This window comes from Tachyglossus aculeatus, chromosome 4, assembly GCF_015852505.1.
Source record: "Tachyglossus aculeatus isolate mTacAcu1 chromosome 4, mTacAcu1.pri, whole genome shotgun sequence".
Lineage (NCBI taxonomy): Eukaryota > Metazoa > Chordata > Mammalia > Monotremata > Tachyglossidae > Tachyglossus > Tachyglossus aculeatus.
The window spans coordinates 113,673,743-113,695,225 of record NC_052069.1 but is presented as its reverse complement, the minus strand read 5'-3'; the positions used below and the strand labels follow the sequence as shown (position 1 = coordinate 113,695,225).

At 44.3% G+C, this 21,483-nt stretch overlaps 1 protein-coding gene across 2 annotated transcripts in view; it reads left to right on the top strand.

The window, feature by feature from the left end:
* The window catches only part of NUP214 (nucleoporin 214), an 80,811-nt gene that overhangs the window by 33,032 nt on the left and 26,296 nt on the right, over nt 1-21,483 (top strand). For both annotated transcript variants that reach the window (XM_038744806.1, XM_038744808.1), the window contains 6 exons: nt 387-545; nt 2,359-2,461; nt 12,591-12,666; nt 14,904-14,961; nt 16,914-16,995; nt 20,039-20,106. In XM_038744806.1, the coding sequence (XP_038600734.1) occupies nt 387-545; nt 2,359-2,461; nt 12,591-12,666; nt 14,904-14,961; nt 16,914-16,995; nt 20,039-20,106 (546 nt within the window). The remainder of the gene's footprint in view (nt 1-386; nt 546-2,358; nt 2,462-12,590; nt 12,667-14,903; nt 14,962-16,913; nt 16,996-20,038; nt 20,107-21,483) is intronic.

Below are 21,483 nucleotides of genomic sequence, written 5' to 3'. Positions count from 1 at the left end.
CTTAGTGCTTGGGAAACTACAACAGAAGGATGAGCCATGTTCCCTGTCCACAAGGATCTTTCACTTTAATGAAGGAGACGGCACTTAGGCTAATCAGAATAGACTACAGACCGATGCAGATACTCTTAAATGCTGAGGGTGGGTAGAAACCAGTATGTAACTGCTAGTGCTGACCACATAGGCTCAAGTAATTTGGGGTAACGGGAGTCACCTCTGCTTCCTTGGAGCTCTGCCCAAGTTCTAGAAAAGTGTGAATTTGCATCCAGTTCCTAATCCGTTTAGCCATAAACCAAGGGGGAATTACCATTCCAGCTCTTGGATGTTCCCTCTTGTAGGGCCGCATTCCCGTTTTAACCGGAATTCCTTTTCCATTTGTATTTCCTCAGCGCCTGCATCTGCCAGCAAAATTCCACAAGGGGCTGACAGCACGATGCTGGCCACCAAAACGGTCAAACACGGGGCACCTGGTCCCTCGGTCACCATCTCTGCCCCACAAGCAGCCGCCGCTGCAGCCCTGAGGCGACAGATGGCCAACCAGCCTCCAGGTAAAGCTGCCACTGAACAGTTTCGGGGACGCCGAACACAAACTGTCTTTGTCGCTCTTCGGCAGGTTTCCCTGGGACTCTTTCTTCTCCCTTCAAAGTGTACTTCGGTCCAGCAAGCTTCCTCCCTTCTCCCTTTCCATTCTTCTGGTGGTGGTTTTGGTGTGTGTCTTGTAATCCCTTATGGCAGCCCTGAAGACACTAGTTACGGCTAAATTTAGCCGGAACTCCCCAAGGAGAGCGTTACTGTTGCTTCATCTTGGATCTAAAGCCTCGTGAAGTCCCGTGAAATTCATTTAACCGACTTGGGCTCTGTCTTCCCTTTTACTGGAGAGAGGGGCTTTGTTTTTAAAGCTGTAAATGTCTAAGAGCTAATTTGTATTCATCAGGTTTCCATTTGAACCTGATCAAAGCCAGTCAAATGTCTCTGGGAGAAGGCGGGTGGGAAGGACACGGAGATTTACTTCCAGGGAGGGCTGCCAACCTGAAGCCCACTTATCCCTGGAATTAGGTTCTAGATGACTTTCCATTTGGCTCAAATTCCCTTCCAGTCTATCTCAGCATTTAATTACTTCCATATAGGGCCAAGCCAGGCCAGCAGAGACAAGAGCTGGGCTATCAATCATTGGCATTTATTGAGTGCTTACTCTATGCAGAGCACTGTACTAAGCTCTTGGGAGAGTTCAATATAACTGAGTCACTTTGCCCTGGTTTTCCAGCCCAAGCAAAACTTGGCGCCAAAATGGGGAGATGTTCATGAATCTAGTAACTAGCTTCAGAGCGCATACTCTGCTGACAGTGACTGCACTGTTCATGTTTTATTTATTAGCTTGTCCCGGGGCCCAGTGCCCTCAAGCCTTCAGAACAGAATCTAAACTGGATTGACTGTTAAAAGGAAAACACCCTGAAAATAGAAAGAGGTCAGGGGCGCCCTGAGATCATCCTGAAGAGATTCAGGAGTGGGCATTATCTGGAATTCTAGGTTCAAAGTGGGGCTGATCCTGATGTAGGTTCCTAGTATCAACGTTCCCAAAACATTTTATATGACTCTTCTGATTCTTTTGCTGTACTATCCTGCTGCTGGGTGGCCCGAGTGAGTCATGGCTCTCTGCTCGCCCATGAAAATTTCTTCAGTTTTTTTTCCAAAAGTTAATGTCGTAAATTATTTTAAATTGAGTTGGAGTCCACTCCGTAATCTCTGATCGATCAGGCAAAGAGTTCCATTTTGTTGTGGCATTCAGCTTCTTTTCTTCGTCCCTCTGATAAATGTACATATTTATCCCACATCCTGCCTCTAGCCCGGAATGCCCTCCCTCCTCATATCCGACAGACAATTATTCTCCCCTCCATCTCTTTCAAAGCCATATTGAAGGTATGTCCCTTCCAAGAGGCCTTCCGTGATTAAGCCCTCCTTTCCTCTTCTCCTACTCCCTTCTGCGTCGCCTTGTCTTGTTCCCTTTATCCCCACTCCCAGGCCCACAGCACTTACATTCATATCTGTAATTTTATTTATATTAATGTCTGTCTCCCCCTCGGGTCTATAAGCTTGTGGTGGGCAGGGAATGTGTCTTTCTGTTTTTGTGCTCTCCCACACGCTTAGAACAGTGCTCTGAACACAGTAAGTGCTCAGTAAATATCATTGACTGATATACCACTAGGTATATTTATATATGCTGCTGACTTCCTCCGCTAAACAGATATTGGGCCTTTTTAAGAAACAGATTTCCTGGTTGCTCAATATACCCGGGCCGGTTTTAATTCATGAATGAGGTTAATGTGATTTTTTGTTGTTGTTGTTTAATCATTCCTTTAATAGCTGTGAGCACCTCCTTGACTGAATCAACTCTGAAGAACGTTCCTCAGGTGGTAAACGTGCAAGAATTGAAGAGCAGCACCCAAACCCCGACGGCAGTGATAGGGTGCGTGATCGGTTTCCTTAATACTTGGTTTTTAATGTCTTGTCAAAATATGAAATTAAGCTGCGGTAGTGAGCAACTGCCAATCCGGGGCAGTATCTTTGCACAGCATTCATTGACTGCCCTTTAGAAGCCTTGGGCTTTTTATGAAGGTCTGCTCTTGCAGCATACACACTCACGTATACATGGTTTGTTATCAGAAGAATGCTGCATCTTCTTCCCCGCAGTTTATTCAAAAACAGCTGCTACTGGGGTTTCAGACAATGATAAAGTTATTTCGTCTCTGATTAGGCTCGTGGTCTTTGTACACCAATGCCCTAGTTAAATTCTTCACTTGCCGCATCCGTGAAGGGCATAGTTATATTGGAGTGCTTGCCAATATGTGTATTTTCCCCTGAATGTCATAATCTGCATTCTTGACCGCCGGGGTTTCTGAAGAAACTGTTACAGACCCTTAATTCCAGCAAATTGCCGGCAAACGCACATCATTAATACGTGACCCTCCCTCCCTCCCTCCCTCTTTCATTTCCATTCTTCCAAGTTCCCTTTGTTTTCCGAGCCAAGAAAGTCTCTTCTTCGAAAGGCGGTAGGTCTCTTTGACTGTAGGTCCAGCTGCTCTTGTATCCATCTTGGAGGGTTGCAACAGCTGGTCTGGTGATCATTTTCTCCAGCCCAAAACAGTTCCCAGAATTTGAGTCTCTGCCTCCTACCAGTCTGGACAATATAATAATAGTATCTTGCTGTATTTAGCTCAAAGCACTTTGCCGGGCGTGGTCCTTTCGGGTCTAACAACATCCCTGGGGCCGTGTTTTAGAGGGAGAATTTGAAACCCAGTGTCACTCAGCAAGTTAGTAACTGTGATAGAGGCAGAACCAAAAATAGAAGCAATTTTCCGACTTATCGTCTAAGTCCATGGGTTGAATGGGTTTGTCAGGAGAAGCTAGACCTGGTGTTCGTAGAAAAACTCAGACCCCTCTCCTCTCTCCTCCTCCCCCACCCTCAAAATGTCAAATCTGTTCAGATTCCGGGATGGGCTGACTGTTCCACCCTTGGTTATCAAGCGGCCCTGTTCTCGTTAAAGCTGATAGGCACCATTGGCCTTCCCCATTCTCCACATCGAGCATTCAGCAGCCCATTTAATTCCAGGAATTTCTCTGTTATCTCAGGGTCACGCCAGCAGCCAAAAGACAAGCTCCACTGCCTCTGTCTCGGCAGTGACCTTGAAACCTCAGTTTGCAGTTGTTTAGGCCAGGACGGTGTACTCGGTGGCTGGGTACTTTTCAGAGGTGGATTTGATATTAGAGAAATGGAGCATTTTTACCAATTCCTAGGAGATAGGGAAGATGAATCCGCTTCCACACAAGTAATGTTATAAAAAGAGAGAAACATGTCAGCGGTGAAAGTTGTCGGAGTTTACAAATGATTCTTTGCACCATGTGTGCAAGAAACTCCTTGGAGTGTTTCACCTTGTCTAGTGGCTAGAGGACTCTTTTGCCCTTGAAAAAGTCAGAAACTCATATGATCCCAGGAAATTTAATAATGTAGAGATTTGGGTGCTGGTGTCCCAAAGTAGATGCTTTGCACATAGTAAGCGCTTAACAAATACCATCATTATTATTAGATCAGTACGGGGACGAGGGAGATATACAGGAGGTTGTGATACTCTCAAGTTGGAGTTTGATCCTCCCCACTTTTCCTGGGGCAGGTTTGAGCCACTGCTCTTTACCTACTAAATAATGTCCAGCAAAGGTTTGTTATAGAGTGGAGCTAGTGGGTTGGGCTGTGTCCGTCTGGTACTTGTGCTTCGTGTATGTCATCTTTGTCTTATTATAATAATAATTGTGGGATTTGTTGAGTGCTTACTATGTGCGAAGCACTGTACTAAGCTCTGGGGTAGATACAAGATAGTCAGGTCCCCCGTGGGGCTCACAATCTCAATAGGAGGGAAAACAGGTATTGAATCCCCGTTTTTGCAGCTGAGGGAACTGAGGCACAGAGAAGTGAAGTGTCTTGCCTGAGGTCACACAGCAGACAAGTGGTGGAGCGGGGATTAGAATCTGGATCCTCTGACTCCCAGGCCTGTGCTCTTTCATTCATTCATTCAGTCAGTCATATTTATTGAGTGCTTACTGTGTACAGAGCGTTGTACTAAGCGCTTGGGAAGTACAAGTTGGCAACATATCATCATCAATTGTATTTATTGGGCGCTTACTGTGTGCAGAGCACTGTACTAAGCGCTTGGGAAGTACAAGTTGGCAACATATAGAGACAGTCCCTACCCAACAGTGGGCTCACAATCTAAAAGGGGGAGACAGAAAACAAAACCAAACATACTAACAAAATAAAATAAATAGAATAGAGACGGTCCCTACCCAACAGCGGGCTCACAGTCTAGGAGGGGGAGACAGACAACAAAACAAAACATAGTAACAAAATAAAATAAATAGAATAGTAAATATGTACAAGTAAAATAAATAGAATAATAAATCTGTACAAACATATGTACAGGTGCTGTGGGGAGGGGAAGGAGGTAAGGCGGGGGGGGAGGGGGAGGAGGGGGAGAGGAAGAAGGGGGCTCAGTCTGGGAGAGATGTCCTGAAGGCAAGAAGAGATACGGGATTGCAGAGAAGGAGAAAGGTCAGGGCTGGAGATGCAGATTTGGGCATCATCCACATAGAGATGGCAGTTGAAGCCGAGGGAATGAATGAGTTCTCCAAGGGAGTGGGTGTAGATGGAGAATAGAAGGGGACCCAGAACTGAACCCTGAGGGACCCCACAGTTAGGGGGTGGGAGGCCGAGGAGGAGCCCGTGAAGGAGACTGAGAATGAGCAGCCGGCTTTCCACTGAGCCATGCTGCTGCTTCTCCTAGAAGTCATTCCACTTCCTAATGGATTACTCCTCTGGGTGGGAGTCTGTGAGTCCCTTGTTCCCTAGTGTTCAAAGGAAGCACATCTTGATTGGGCATGTTAACTCGCCATCCGAGTTGTTCATGCCAAAATGAAAATTCGGGAGAGCTCATGGCGTGATGTGACGTTTAGGACTAGGTAACATTAGAGAAAATCATCAATTCTCTGGGTTCTTCAGGTCTAGTTTGTATAATTAGCTCAGCTGGTAGAGCGGAGGACTGTAGTGGTTGTTTCACGGTTATCCTTAGGTCGCTGGTTCGATTCCGGCTCGAAGGACTTCCAGATTATTTCCCACGTGGGGCAACCTGATCGTGTGATATCCAGTGCTTAGAACAGTGCTTTGCACATAGTAAGCGCTTAATAAATGCCATTATTATTATTATTATTATATAATTAACCTCATTCAGAAAGAAATGAATATTGGTTCTGTGCAAGGCTCCTAAACGTGTGCCCAGCTGGGCAGAATCGGACCATTTGGTAGAAACATCACGGTATCTCTGCAGCTTCAGACATCTCATTCCTTTCATTGGAGGTGGTTATCCCAACTCCAGTCGTTGACCTGCTTAAATGAGCCACCTTTGTTATAAATCTTAGTGATGAGCTATGGTCCAATTCATTTTTTAGACGAGCAGGGGTCATTACGAGGCCCACTCGATTGACTGTTTATGGTATGGTGATTTTTATTGAGGACAAGTGCAAGTATTGAAGCTGTTCTCATCTCTATCATGAGCAACCTGGATGACCCTGGGCTCTTATCCTACACACTGTGAAATTGAGGCCAAACGAGGCAGTGGCTTCCCTTAGCTTTTTATTGCTGCAGTTTTTTAGACAAACTAATAGCACTTTACTAAGAAATCACTTTGTAGTTATCGGGTGAGGGAGCCTTAAAGTTGTCAGTGAACTCTTTTCAACCAGGACCAGCAAAGCACCAAAGAACAGGAAGGAAACTCTCCTGGATGACAGTTCCAACTGAGGCTATCCCTCAGTTCAAAAGTCATGAAAATCGAGAAGTGCCCACATTGTCCAACCCTGGCTACGAAGCTTCCCCTTCATAGATGAAATCTTTGGAGGGCAACGAAGTCTCGACTCTCTGCCCACAAGGCACCCGCATTGCTGATGATCTGAGCCCTTTGTGCAGCAAATGGACCAAGGGGACAGTGGTGCAATTAACAGAAACTCCTCACCCATTGGCTTTGAAGCAGCACTCAATCACCTTGCCCCCTCTTACCTCACCACTCTCCTACTACAACCTCTTCTAACTCCTCTAACGCTAACCTTCTCACTGTGCCTCGATATCCTCTATCTCTCTGCCAACCCCTCGCCCACGTCCTTCCTCTGGCCTGTGACACCCTCCCTCCTCAAATTCGACAAAGTATTCTTCCCCACCTTCAAAGTCTTATAGAAGGCACGTCTCCTCCAAGAGGCCTTCCCAGACTAAACCCCCGTTTCCTCCTCTCCCACTCCCTTCTGCCTTGCCCTGTCTTGCTCCCTTTATTCATCCCCCCGCAGCCCCACAGCACTTATGTACATATCTGTAATGTATTTATATTAATCTCTGTCTCTCCCTCTAGACCGTAAACTCGTTGTGGGCAGGGAATGTGTCTGTTATGTTGTGCTCTCCCAAGTGCTTAGTACACTCAGTAAATACGATTGACTGAGGGGGCTCCGGCCTTCCCAACCAAAGTCACAGGGGTGTCCAGCCCTGCTCAGTGCCACCAGTCTTGCATAGAAGTTGGAAGTGTGTCGACCCAGGCAGGTGACCGTATCAACTGTTGGAGCGACTTGTCCAAGAAGGAGATTCCCGGGCCTCTGCAGAGAGCCCAAGCTGGAAAACCTCCGGCCTCTGTGGCAAGAGCCCCCTGATAGAAGCTGAAAACCGCCCCTCTTTGACACGCTGACCAAACCAATCAGCCAGTCGTGTTCCTTGAGCACCTCTCCTGAGAGTAGCAGCACCTGTAATCTATTTTCACTTCTGCCACAGACTAGACTTGGGCCTGCCCGGTGCCTCACTGTAAAATGGGAAAAAAGACCATACCTGACCTTGAATTCAATGCTTTAAAAGATTTCCGTAAAGACACAGCATTACCCCGGTAATAGGGGCTCTGTTCAATACGATTATCTTGTATCTACCCCAGTGCTTAGTACGATGCCTGGCACATAGTAAGTGCTTAACAAATACCACAATTATCGTTATTATTAGTAGTAGTAGTAGTAGTAGTAGTAGTATTCATTCAGTCAGTCGTATTGAGCACTTACTGTATGCAGAGCACTGTTCTAAGCTCTTGGTACTAAGCTCAACAAATAGAGACTATCTCTGCCCATATTATTAACCATGGGGGTCAGTGGTGAGAATCAAAATTTCTCTGGGTGTTTTCATTGTGGAATTTCAATTATCTGTCCAGGCAGCAGCAGAATAAGTTCTGCTTAGGAAGAAGGGAAGGAAGACGCTTTTTTCTCATGGTATTTGTTAAGCACATGCTGTGTGCCAGCCACTATACTGACTGCTGGGGGAGATACAAGCTAATCAGGTTGGACACAGTCTATGTCCTACAAGGGGCTCACAGTCTTTATCCCCATTTTACAGACGAGGGAACTGAGGCACAGAGAAGTGAAATGACTTGCCCAGCAGACAAGCAGTGGAGTCGACTTTAGAACCCAGGTCCTTTTGACTCCCAGGTTCATGCTTTATGCAGTAGGCCATGCACTGTCTTAAGCCTTGGGCGTGTGTAGTAGAGTAAGTGGATATGATCCCTACCCTCAAGGAGAATTTTGCAGTCTAGCCAGGGAGAGAGAGACACAAAATCAATGACAGGGAGAAGAAGGGGATGGCAAGACGGATGTGTGGTTGAGTAATTGTTTAAATAATTAAGCCTCTAAGTGGATATGTACAGAAGTGCTATTGATGGTTGTGAGAGGGCAAGCATGTGAGCCCATTGGCTAGGGACCGTCTCTATATGTTGCCGACTTGCACTTCCCAAGCGCTTAGTACAGTGCTCTGCACACAGTAAGCGCTCAATAAATACTATTGAATGAAGTGGTGCAGAAGGGCCATGTTAGTTGGCGATGGGGCTCGTAACAGCCTCAACCCAAAAGCCCTCCAACCTTTACAGCCAGAAGCTTGTCTCCTCTCATCCAGACTTCCTGGTTTTCCAGGGCCAGAGCGAGAGGTTAGCTTGGAAAATCAGGAGCCTATTATAGTCTGAAACAAAGAGTTGAGGCTGCTGATGCCACCAACTCTTTCGCTACCGGCGTGACTGTCTTTATCATCATCAAACCCAATTTTAACCTGACCCAGGAAACAATGTCCACTGAACTGAGCTGAACGTTTCCATGAAGATGATAGTTTTAACAAAACGGCTGGAGGCATTTTGACCCTTAGTTGAAGAAATAAGTGCCCTTGCATGGGCTCAGGAAATTTCTTGGCCAGAACGTTAGGAATTCCACCAGGTCCAGTGATTCGTATTTATGTGGAATAAGGAAAAACTGAATCATCAGAATATAACTAGATCATTGTCCACATGGAAGAAACTTTCCAGAATATCCCAAGCATTGCCCAGACTATTACTTTCAGCTGGACTGAACCCATTAGAGTTTTCCATAAAGCAGTGGTATTTTTGTACAAAATGACATATGTAGAACTTCTGTTGTTAAAAAGTTGCTTGGCATCATACAGCCAGGCAGAAACCCAGGGTGATTCTTCCAGGAATGATATTTTGATTTATCAGACAATCCAGAATAACTTCTGAAGAGTGTATCAATGCCTTGATCGTAGAAATAATGTATTTTAGGGGCAGCAGTTTACTTATTGGATCCCATTTAATGATTCGAATGAATGGTAGTCTTGACTCTGAAGCCGTCAGTATTTTTGAGCCCTTACTTTGTGCAGAGCAGTGTACTACTTAGTACTGCATTACTACTACTAATAATAAGGGCACTTGTTAAGCACATACTATGTGCCAAGCACTGTTCTAAACACTAGGGTAGATAGAAGTTAATCAGCCTGGACACAGTCCATATCCTTGTCTGTGCTACTGAGCACTTGGAAGAGTTGGTAGACATGATTCCTGCTCCCAAGGAGCTTTCAGTTCTTTTTTTCTGTTTTTTAGTGGTATGTGTTAAGCACTTTGTGCCAGACCCTGTATTAAGTGCTATCCAAGATAGTCAAGTTGGGTGCAGTCCTCGTCCCACATGAGGCTCCTAGTCTAAATCCCCATTTTACAGATAAAGTAACTGAGGTACTGAGAAGTTAAGTGACTTGCCCAAGGTCATACAGCAGACAAGTAACCTTTCCTTGTGTATTTGCATTTTATATGCATATTCTCTCCCTCCTTTCTATTTCTCTGCTGCTCTTCTGAGTTACACCCAATGTATTCATATCTTCCTGCCTCGCAGTGCTATATTTTCACAAATCCCTGAAGTAAAATCACTTTTAACCCCTTTCATGCAGCTGTCATAAACTGCATTAAGCTTGTGTCCCATTTGAAACTATTCAAACTCTTCTCTCCTGCTTAAATAGTATTGCTATTAGTGATATTTAAAATGAACATTTATGTGGAAGATAAGAGCAGTTATAAAATTGTCACTGTTGAAAGATGCTTCAACTTCAAATACAGAAAGGTACGGCTGTTGGATACCCTATTATTTCAGAATGAGAGAACCGATGTAAAAGCCCTGTGGAAAAGCTTAGAAGTACTCCACAGATCCAAGGCACAGTATTATTGTAGTATGACTCCAGGAGGTTATCAGAGAAAATGATCCTAAGATGTGGTAAGAGAATCTTGAATCAAAGAATTGTTAATAAATTGCACATAGTAAGGTTCCAGATAACTTAATGCTGTTAGACAATGTAAGGAAATTTCAATAGCCAGGATGCAATAAAAAAACCCAAGATGAAGGTTGTCTCACAATCTCCAGAGTGTCTGAACAATATGAAGCATGTTCACTGTGGCAAATTTTTCTTGTATCGAAAGCTGAGGCAAAAAATACGTTTCTTCCTGTTGCCTTTTCCTAGCCTTTCTATGGAAAATAGAAAAGCCATTAGAATAGCCAGCGCTTTATAGTTTCTTCTTTGAGTTCTTCTTAGTCTAAGCCACACCATCAGCTGAATTTCTCTGGGGAAGGTTTTCATTAGGGATTTCTTGTTGTTTGAGTCCAACGACTTGCAGTGGGGCCTATAGATTCTCAATTCTGCCATTCATTTTTCTCAAGTAGAGGTGGCAGATCAAATCAGACCTGTCGGTTTGGCCAAAACAGCCAGCTTCCCTATTGCGTGTTTAGAATTTGGGGCTTAAGGAGCTCTGGATCCTAATCTAACATGCTCTGGCATCTACAGAACCCCCAAAGTGGAGGGTGATATCCAAGCAAGTTGTTAAAGCAGAAGCTCTTCTCCATCCTACCTGTTCATATTTTGGTGACCGCAGAAAGTTAGAAGTAGGGCAGTCTGTTAGTCCTGGTCTCTCGTCTTTTGTTCACTTTTGAGGAGAAAATGTTCATTCGTCATGCCTTTCCCAACGGCCAGAGTTATTTCTCTGAGCAAGTCCCCGTGGTGTGCCGAGGTACTCTTTGGGCCTCAGCAGACTGCTTCTATCGTTTCTTTTCTGGGTTGCTGTCTCGCTAGGTGATTGAGCAGAGGAGAGGGAGCAAGCTCCTGAGAGATGACTAATCCTGGTAGAGCATTGTATGGGGTCCCTGGGGAGAAGGGAGGCATGCCTACAGCTCCTTCAGGCATCAATAGAGAAAGCTGGTAGTGAAAGTTTTCCCCCTCCAAGATCAAGTTATTTTCCTCTGGGAAGTGAGAGAGAAAACACTCTTGGAACGATTTTTCTGAAGCATCAGGAAGCAGTCCTACCTTCAAAGCCAATTTTAGTGGTTTAAAGAGTCGCATTTCAAGATGTAGGTTTGCCCTGGACTCTCCCAGTCCCAGTCGATTTTTTGCTAAATGGGCTTAGAGGGAGAAAATATGCATCCTTCTCGCCGTGAGGCCAGTGGGAGTTATGAGAAATGAAACCAGAGCCGTCATTCACCACAGCTCTGCCGTCCATCAAAGGAGCTTTTGGCTGAGTGATTTGGGCAGGTAAACTGATTGAAATTGCTGCCCCCGGGAGCCAAGCTCAAAGCTTCAGCTTGAAATGTTGCATTTATAGGTAAATAGATTCTGTGCCAGCAAATTGACTCTAAGTGAGTGTTGAATTGGCAGCCTCCACCCCCCATCTCCGCCAGTGTTGAGGATGGGGATTGCCAATGTGAAACCTGTCGTACTTTGCTAACCGAATTGATTTTTTTTTAATGGTACTAAGTACTTATCATGTCAAAAATTGTTCTGAGCACTGGGTAGGTACAAAGTTAATTAGGTCGAACACAGTCCCTGTCCCACCTGGGGCCCACAGACCATAGGAGAGAGAGCAGGTACCCTCATTTTACAGTTGAGAAAAGTGAGGAACAGAGAAGTTAAGTGACTTGCCCAGAGTCACATAGCAAGCAGAGGTGAGATTAGAACCCCTGTCCTTCTGATTTCCAGGCCTGTGCTGTCTCCACTGGGCACTGGCTGAAAGTTGATGGTAATTGTTAATATTTTCCTGAACAGGAGAGCAGATGTTCTCTACTATGTCCCTTATGCTTAATCTATTTTAATGTCTATCTATCCCAGTAGACTGTAAGCTGCTGTTGGCAAGGCTCACATCTACCTGCTCTGTTGTGTCATACTTACCCAAGTGCATAGTACGGTGCACTGCATATAGCAAGCGCTCAATAAGTGCCATTGATTGAACCACTCAGAGGAGCATATTCACACTGAGTCCGAAGGGGCAGAGCTTCTTCGTTCACCTCTGACAGGATTCCCTGGGGAAGGAAAGTGCTGCTGCGATACAAGGCATGGTAGCTAATACACGTGTAGCTCCCATTTCACTTTCTTCATGGGCCTCGATTGCAGAGTTTGGAATGCAAACACATGGCCTGAATTGTGGGTAAAAAAAAAAAAAAGACAGGCAGAGAAATCAATCCCAAATGGAAATCAAACAGCCCGGACAAAGTGTACTAGTAAGGCCTTACCACTGAACTGTTGTACCATCCTTACTATTTTATCAGAATTGTGTTCTAATAAGCTCTGTCATAGACCCCAGCTCTTGTTCTCTGGCCTAAAATGGACAGTTCCTTGAGTGGAAAACTACTTGTTTCAGAATAAGTGAAGTTTTCATTAAATTATTCCTTTTGGTGTCCTTTTCTTATAGATCATCAGTACCACACTCTGCAGCCAAAGTGATCCACCAGGTGTTGGCTACAGTGGCTACAAACCAAGCTAAGCAGGTACATGATTGATTTTTCTTTGATTTCTTCCTCTGGGTGACTATCAGGCAAGAGAGTAGTGTATTTTTCTTTGTACCTTGAGGTGAAGCTACTAGTATAACAATATAACTCCACTCCTAGAGTTAGAAAAGTCCGCTTTCCTCTCGACTCTACTCTCCCCTAAAGACTGTACACTCCTTTCGGGCAGGGATTGTGTCTGCCAGCTCTGTTGCAGCTTAGTACAGTGCTCTGCACATACAAAGTGCTCAGTAAATGCGTTGACTGATTCCAGTTGCTTGCAGTGCCAACTGTACGCATATCCTGATCTTTTTAGAATGGTGGGGTCACCATTTGCAGGCAGGGCATTATGTTCAGTTTGACAACTTCTGAGAGTCAGAAGGTCCTGGGTTCTAGTTCCGGCTCCACAGCTTCTCTGCTGTGTGACCTTGGGCAAGTAATTTCACTTCCTCTGTGCCTCAGTCACCTCATCTACAAAATGGGGATTAAGACTGTGAGCCCCATGTGGGACATGGACGGTATCCAACCAGAGTAGCTTGTATCTGCCCGACTTAGAGCAGTGCCTGGCCCATAGTAAGTGCTTAACAAGTACCATTACAAAAAAAGGAAGCTTGGACTTGGAGATTGCAAGGCATTTGTACTCTAAACAAGTAGGCTAAATGAGCTAGGGCCTCTCATTCATTCATTCAGTCAGTCAGTCGTATTTATTGAGCACTTACTGTGTGCAGAACACTGATCTTAGAGCTTGTACAACAGTAAACTTGACACGTTCCCTGCCCACAACTAGCTTACAGTCTGGGGGGCGAGGGGCCAGGCATTAATATAAATAAATAAATTACAAATGTGTGCACAAGTGCTGTGGGGCTGGGAGGGGGGGATGAGTAAAGGGAGCAAGTCAGGGCGATTCAGAAGGGAGTGGGAGAAGAGGAAAGGAGGGTTTAGTCAGGAGGAGATGTCTTGGAGGAGATGTGCCTTCAGTAAGGCTTTGAAGTAGGGGAGAGTATTTGTCGGATCTGAAGAGGGAGGATGTTCCAGGCTTCTGTAGAGCAGGTTATGTCATCCTCTCCTTTTAACCTCTTTTTGATCTTGCCAACCCCTCAGCCTAATTTGTAGTGTGCTGTCTGACCCTGATTGAGTAGTGCTAACCTCACTGTTGTTATGTCTAACTTCGTGCTCGTTCCTTGTCCCTGTAAAGAACTCGGGTGAACTGTGTGTGGCCCAGGCTCAATATTGTTCAAGCAAATGAAAAAAAAAAACATAAACCCTGACTTTTAAACTGTTGGGGACATGGACAGAGGTGTTGGGAGATGGCGTAGAGATGTAGGAAGGAGAAATCAAAAAATCTAATCATAATCTCCACACCTAAGGGGAGTGGAGTCCAGCGCTTAGAACAGTGCTTTGCACATAGTAAGCACTTAATAAATGCCATTATTATTATTAAGGGGTAAAGGACCATCTCTGCCACTCCTAGCTATCAGTCAGTGGTATTTATTGAGCGCTTGGGAAAGTACAACAGAGTTGGTAAATGCAATCCCTTCCCACAGGGAGCCTACAGTCTACAGGGACACAACACTAAAATAGATTAGAGATAGGGAACACAGTAGAGCATAAAAATATTTACATTAGTATTGTGGAGCTGGGGCGAGTATCAAAGTACTTAAAGGATTCCCGGGCCAAGTGCGTAGTCGATGCAGAGGGGTTTAGTCTTGGAAGGGTTCTTGGAGGAGATGTGATTCCTATCCCTCTGAAGATTAATAGTTCTGAAGTGATTTAAGTTAGAGTACCAGCAACTCGTACAGTTTTAATCTCTTCCCTCCTTAGTTCCTCTCACGCACAGAAGGAGGATTGCAGTTGTTTGTTGGCCCATCTTGAAAGATATGTAGGGTTAATGATGAGAGACTTGAGTTTGCAGAATCATTGAAGGTATGATCTGGGTGAAGCAACTTGCTGTGGTTTAATGTGCCTCCCAACAGTATACTCTCCCAGGTACTTGGTACAGTGCTCTGCATACAGTAAGCACTCAATAAATACAGTTGATTGATTTTTTTTTTGCTTTACTCTTCCTTCCTTTCATCAAATTATTTTCCTAGCAAATTGACTAAAAGTTGAAATTATCCTATAAAGTGTTTTGCGTTTCCACTGTTCCACTCAGTACTGTTTTTTAATATCATTGCATCCTTATGGAGGATCAGGGATGGTTAGTTTATTTAACCTGGATGGTTGTTTGTGCTTTGCTATAGGGACCGTTAATTAACTACCTGAAGCCTCAGCCCCCATCTGGACCGGCAGGAACATCAGGTATAGTCATTTCTGGACATGTATCAATCAGCAACAATAAATAATAATGATGGCAACAAAGTTCTAGGTCAGCTCGCTTTTTTTGTTGAGATAAAAAATGAGAAACCCTCCCTCAGGCAATGCTGAGTGTACTGGCATGAAAATATGGAAGCGGTAGGCAATTATGTTTTAGGTTCAAACTAAAACATTAAAAGACATCCCAAAAAAGTGAGACCTCATTCACACTACATAGATTTCCAAGAGTTGGCCTTTGTTGGCAATTAAATATTAATAATAGCAATATTGTGAAGGTAGAACTGACAGGGTTTGGTGACAGATTGAATATGTGGACGGAATGAGAGAGATGGATCGTGGACATCAAGCTTTTTCTTCTAGTTTTTTTTGGTTTGTTTGGTTTTTTTTTTTTTGTCATGAGAAGGATCCCTTTGGACAGGCCTACCAAAAAGAAGAAACAAAAAAGTGAAGTGAAAATATGTCATATAAAGCTGATTAATATATCATCACTGTTGAAAGCAACTGTCAGTAGGTACAAGATATGTCTCCTCTGGTCCTGGGACTCGATCTTAGTACCCAAGAGAAAATGGCATAAGCTTTATTTGGCCTGAATCCTACATCTTCCCAAACTACTAAGCCACCTGAAGCTCATGAATGAAGGAACTGGCTTCATGTTCCCATGAATGTTTCTTTTCTGTAGGAAAGTGGAAAGATCTTTTCCCCAATTCATTTTTAAGAACATTGCCGAACGAGGTTGTTTTGGTCAAGTTCATTTCTCTGCGGAGTAAGTAAAGTAGAGAAATCCACAGAGACTTTCCCCCATATATGTGTTATGTAATCTGCAGCTGTTAGCCCAAGTCTTAGTGTCAGAAAATCTTCACCCAGTGGTGTTCATGAAATATTCCCTTTAATTTTCGGGTATGTGTTTCTTCCTTCACCAGAGAGTAGAATAAGAGAAGTGTGTATTTTTGCATTGATGAGAGAATGAGGCCATGGCCTACCTCAGGATGTGACTTGAGAGTTTTCAAAACTTTTCCTTCCCCATTCTTTTTCATTCCAAAAAAATTAATGTTTTTTTGTAAATACGTTTGCCAAAGCCAGCTTAATCAGAACTTTTCTTTGGAGTTTGCGGCCAGACGGGTCAGAGGGGAGATAGGAAAATCATCATCCTCATAATTGTAATCACAGTAATAATAAAAATTTGTTATTTGTTAAGCCTTGGGATAGATAGAGTGTATGCAGATCAGACACAGTCCCGTTCCGCATGGGACTGTCAGTCTAAGGAGGAGGGAGAACAATCTGCAGTGTGGCCTATAGCTAGAGCCCAGACCTGGAAGCCAGAAGGACCTGGTTCTAATTCCGTCTCCACCATTTATCTGCTGTGTGACCTTGGACAAGTCACTTAACTCCTCTAGTCTGTTGCCTCATTTGCAAAATGGGGATTAAGACTGTGAGCCCCATGTAGGACATGGACTCTGTCCAACCTGATTACTTTGTGTCTACCCCAGTGCTTAGAACAGTGCCTGGCACATAGTAAGCGCTTAACGAATACCATAAAAATGGAAAAAAAATAGTCTGAGGAGGTATTAGGCAAAATGGGAGTCAGTTTGAGTTGCCCTTTACAGAGCCATGGTACATTAGACCGGAAACTCGTTATAGAGAGGGAACGTGTCCACCGACTGTACTGCATTGTACTCTCCGAAGCAGTGAATGCAGTGCTCAGTAAACACCATTGATTGATTAATTGATTAGAAATGTGCTCAAGCCCTGTGTCAGAGGTATCAAACTGAAGGCTTGGGTTTTCATTCCTGAGCCCTGGCACAGCCCTTGAAAATGAAGCCATATCTAAGCTGCAAGGTTCCAGGCCGGAACTTCCTTAAGTGGGAGAAAACAAGTAGCAAGAGGCATCTCGATTAACCAGATTAACTTTTTTAACGTTCCTGTCATCTTTTGGCCAGGTAACACGAAGATAGATACATCTGTGACCACTACCGCTTCTGCTGCTGGATCATTCAACAAGCCTTTCTCTTTCACTTCAGGGTTAGTACCAGGTCTCTCTTTTGTAGTTACCACTGGGTTCCAGTGGCAAATATACCCACCCGCAGAATTTTTGCAAGCCTTCCCCGAAGTCAGAAGTGTCCTAATAAGAATGTGCCTAATGCATTAGTAACTTGATAGTGATGGAAACTTGACAGTCTACTCCAGTTCCCTGGTTTCATCTAAGTCTTTTTAAAGTCGTGGATCTGTGGGTCTAAACTAATTCTCACAGCTGGCCTATTGTTGCTCGTTGTGCTGTTCACTTGGGCATGAACTGGTGGCAGTTTAGGTTTGAAGTAGCTTTTCCACACTGCAAGTCCAATATCCTAAAAACTATTTTAGAGGAGGAGATAAAAACTGTGACTGCTCTGAAGCACTGGGCTTTTGGATTAATCCAGACAGTCTGTTTCTCTCATCTTCAGAAGGTTCCGAAAGATTTCTAGTCATGAAGTACCCAGCGGTTATAATGAATATTTTAAAAACCAAACCCTTCCAAGTCTTGTTCCCTATCCCCACCCCCGAGCCCAGAGTTTGCTCACTTTGAATTGAGGAAGTTGCTCTTCTGTCAGTGTTAAAGTAGGCTGTGGCAAAGACTCCAGCTAAACTCTGTGGAAACTCATCATGTTCCCATCCTGGGCAGCAAAAGAAACGTGACTGGTGGTAAAATCCCTCACGAAATTAGTGTCTACCGATTGAACGTGCAGTTGCATCTTAAAACTCTGCTAGTTTTGATTTGTGTTTTTATAGTTGAAATCAAGGTAACCATGATCATTTCTCTGATACCATCAGTTTATCCCTCTAAAGTAAACTCTGAACCCTGCATATTAAGGGATGGGATATCTACTTGAGGCTCGCTGAGTATGTATATGTGTTTTTGTTCCTGTGCTATAATCCTACCTTTCTATTTTCCAAAGATAGCAATTTGATCACTCTTGGCATTGACGTGATATTTTCCTAATCCTTTCCAAACGTTAATTAATCTTCACTCTTCTGAGATAAGTAATGATTATTCTCCCCATTTTGTAAGAGCAAGAGAAGAAAGAGAGAGAGACCCAAGGTCGCACAGCAAGTGTTGAACGTTTAGGGAGAGGAACTTGGTGTCCTAGGTATCAGTTTATATCGTTGTCATAGATGCCAACACCATTGACCCCCCAGGGGTTTCCAGTTGGAGTGAGCTGGGGAAAGGGGAGCACTGAGGAGAGGGTGAAGCCATTGATTTTGTTCACAGATTTTGGGGTCCTACACCCCCAGGGTTCTGATAAGTACGTCCAAGCAGAGCTAAGCAATCAATCAATTGTATTTATTGAGCGCTTACTGTGTGCAGAGCACTGTACTAAGCACTTGGGAAGTGCAAGTTGGCAACATATAGAGACGGTCCCTACCCAACAGTGGGCTCACAGTCTAAGCAGTAGAAGCAGCGTGGCTCAGTGGAAAGAGCACGGGCTTTGGAGTCAGAGGTCATGGGTTCAAAACCCGGCTCCGGCAATTGTCAGCTTTGTGACTTTGGGCAAGTCACTTCACTTCTCTGTGCCTCAGTTACCTCATCTTGTAAAATGGGGATTAAAACTCTGAGCCCCCCGTGGGACAACCTGATCACCTTGTAACCTCCCCAGCACTTAGAACAGTGCTTTGCACATAGTAAGCGCTTAATAAATGCCGTCATTATTAGTAGTAGTAATAGTGTATATTAAGCGCTTACTTTACAGATACATAAGGAGTGAAGAAAAGCAAATCACTGAGACTAACTTAAAAGACAAGGAGAAGGACACAAAAGTAATAGGATAAAATCAGCTGAGAATATCAATCGATCAATCCCTGGTATTTATTGAGTGCTTCATGAGTGCAGAGCACTATCCTAAGCGCTTGGGAGAGTAGTCAGTCAGTCAGTCATATTTATTAAGCACTTCCTGTGTGGAGACCACTGTACTAAGCACTTGGGAGAGTACAATAGAACAGACACATTCCCTGCCTGCAAGGAGCTACAAGAGTTGGTAGATACGTTCCCTGCCTGCAAAGAGCTTAAATATGGTCTAGAGGGGGAGACAGACGTGAGTCTTAATAATTTGTAATATGTAATGTATAGCTATATACATAAGTGCCGTGCGATGATTACCAAAATGCCCTAAGGTCACAGATCCCTAATCCAGCCTTTCTGACTCACTGGGTCTTCGTGTTCTTCCTGCTTCTCTTGCCATATCAAGAGAAGCAGGTGTCCAGGTGTCTGGATTCAGTTCCAGGTGCTTTGGACACTGAGTCTTAATAATTTGTAATTTATAATGTATAGCTATATACATAAGTGCCGTGTGATGATTACCAAATGCCCTAAGGTCACAGATCCCTAATCAAGCCTTTCTGACTCATTGGGTCTTTGTGGTCTTCCTGCTTCTCTTGCCATATCAAGAGAAACAGGTGTCCAGGTGTCTGGATTCGGTTCCAGGTTCTTTGGGCACTGTCTATGGCATTAGGGGTAGTGAGAGTTTTCCTCAATATGTACATCTCCAAGAACTCAACCCTTGTGTTACTGGAGAACTGGGTGGATTTGTCTTCTAGAGAAGGGAGCTATTATGAAGCGCAGATAAAATCCAAATCCCCCCTGGAGTTTTTAAACTTGGTATACACCATCCCCTATCTGCACTACTGTTCCTTGCTTTTAAGGTCACGGTTTTAGCCGTTGCTGCAGCTATTAGTCATTTTCATACTTTGTTGTGCTGAATTTGCTTTTTGGCTTTGCTGCTTTTGCTGAGAGTAACTAGAACAGAGCATCAAAGGAGAGGGAATGGGGGAAGATAAAAGGAGTCAGAAATGTCTTTGAACCCAACTTTCTCCGCCTGTATTCTCGAAGAGGTTTCTCAAACAGACAAGGAAAATATTCCCTGGGCTTTCGCTACTCTAGGAGAGCATGGCCCGAGCCTGTAGCTTGTACTTATGTTCTTGCTCTATTTTCCAGACTCGTTCCCACGAGAAAGACCATAATGAGAGTTAAGTGTGAAGAGCCCGACAGTCCACGTGCTCCCTTTCAGCTTTTTTCTCTGTTCCTTTTCCCCAGAACCGGCTTTAATTTTGGTGCCATCACATCAGCCACGGTTCCACCTCCCACCTTCACCGCCTCTCAAGGTAACGTTCCCTAAAAAGCTCAAATTGTCTCCTTGGTAGGTTCCTCTAGTCCACTGCAGCTTGCTCACGGGTCTTTATTTGTCTCTGTAGCTCGGTCGGAATATCTCTAGCGAGGCCTTTTAACGGTGTTTACATTGTGATCGCATTGTGGAGACACCTGCTCCATGTTACTGCATTGTGGAAGCATTTGCTCAGTTTAAGCCAGCTAGCCCCAGAATCCAGACTTCCCATTTGCTAATTGAGAATAATTAAGTTATCTGCTGCGGGAATACCATCAGAGCATTAGCATATGAAAAACAGTGTCAGAATCATTTGTTCTTCCTTTCATCTTTCATCTGCAGCTTCCAACTGGGAAGTTTATGGAGTAGCTCTGCCCTCGGCTTGCAGAACAGTAGGGGCGGGAGAAAGCTGCCACTTTGCCCTCTTAGATTCTTCTCGCTCATCGAACTTGACTGAATAGGGGAGCGTGTTTCCATCTGACCCCAAAAGAAATCAAGCCGGCCTGTTCCGCATCCCCTGCCCTCCACGAGAACAGATTCACTCTCGATGGTGAAGCAGTCGTTTTTGTTTTGCCCTGGTAGACCTCGCCAGTCAGGAAAGGGTCATCACTCCTTTTTCTTTTTTTCTAATGAAAACATTTTCACATTCTCAGAAGCCACAAGGCCACCCAATGGCAGGACCCTACCCTGCTGATTCAAATTTACCCAGTAGTTATCACTCTCCTTCTTTCGGGCCGAGTCTTTGGCTGCTGGATGAAAGCTGGCACAGAGTTTTTGAAGTACAGCTTAAACGTTACATCATCTACCTAGAGATTACGATGGACTCAGTCAGTCTCCTAGCTGTAGTACCGAGAGTTCAGAGTTTGAACTGGAAGTGCGTGGTGGGTTTCTTAGAACAGCTTGACAATGGCTCTGAAAATGATACTGATGTAAGCTAGTTGTGGGCAGGGAACGTGTCTGTTTATTGTTGTATTTTACTCTCCCAAGCACTTAGTACAGTGCTCTGCACACAGTAAGCGCTCAATAAATACGATTGAATGAATGGTCATCAAAGACAGGTGGCCCCCTTCCTGTCATAAACCATCTTCTCTATAGGCAACGAATTGGGAGCTGGAAAAGTAGGCCACGAAGGGTCTTTGGAATGCTGTCATTGTTCGGCTTAATGAAAGAAAGATATTTTGAAAACCATGGGCAAAGATCGATGGCTCTTTTGGAAGAAATGTCACCTTTCTTAAGTTGAATACCCTCATCGTCTTGTCATTCATTGGTGCAAAGAGATAGTTGCTCTTGTTTTTCCCGTTGAAAGAACACTCCTGTGAAGGCACAGTTGGTTGCTGGAAGTGAGGGGAAAAACTTCTGTTGGGAGGTGTAAGTTCAT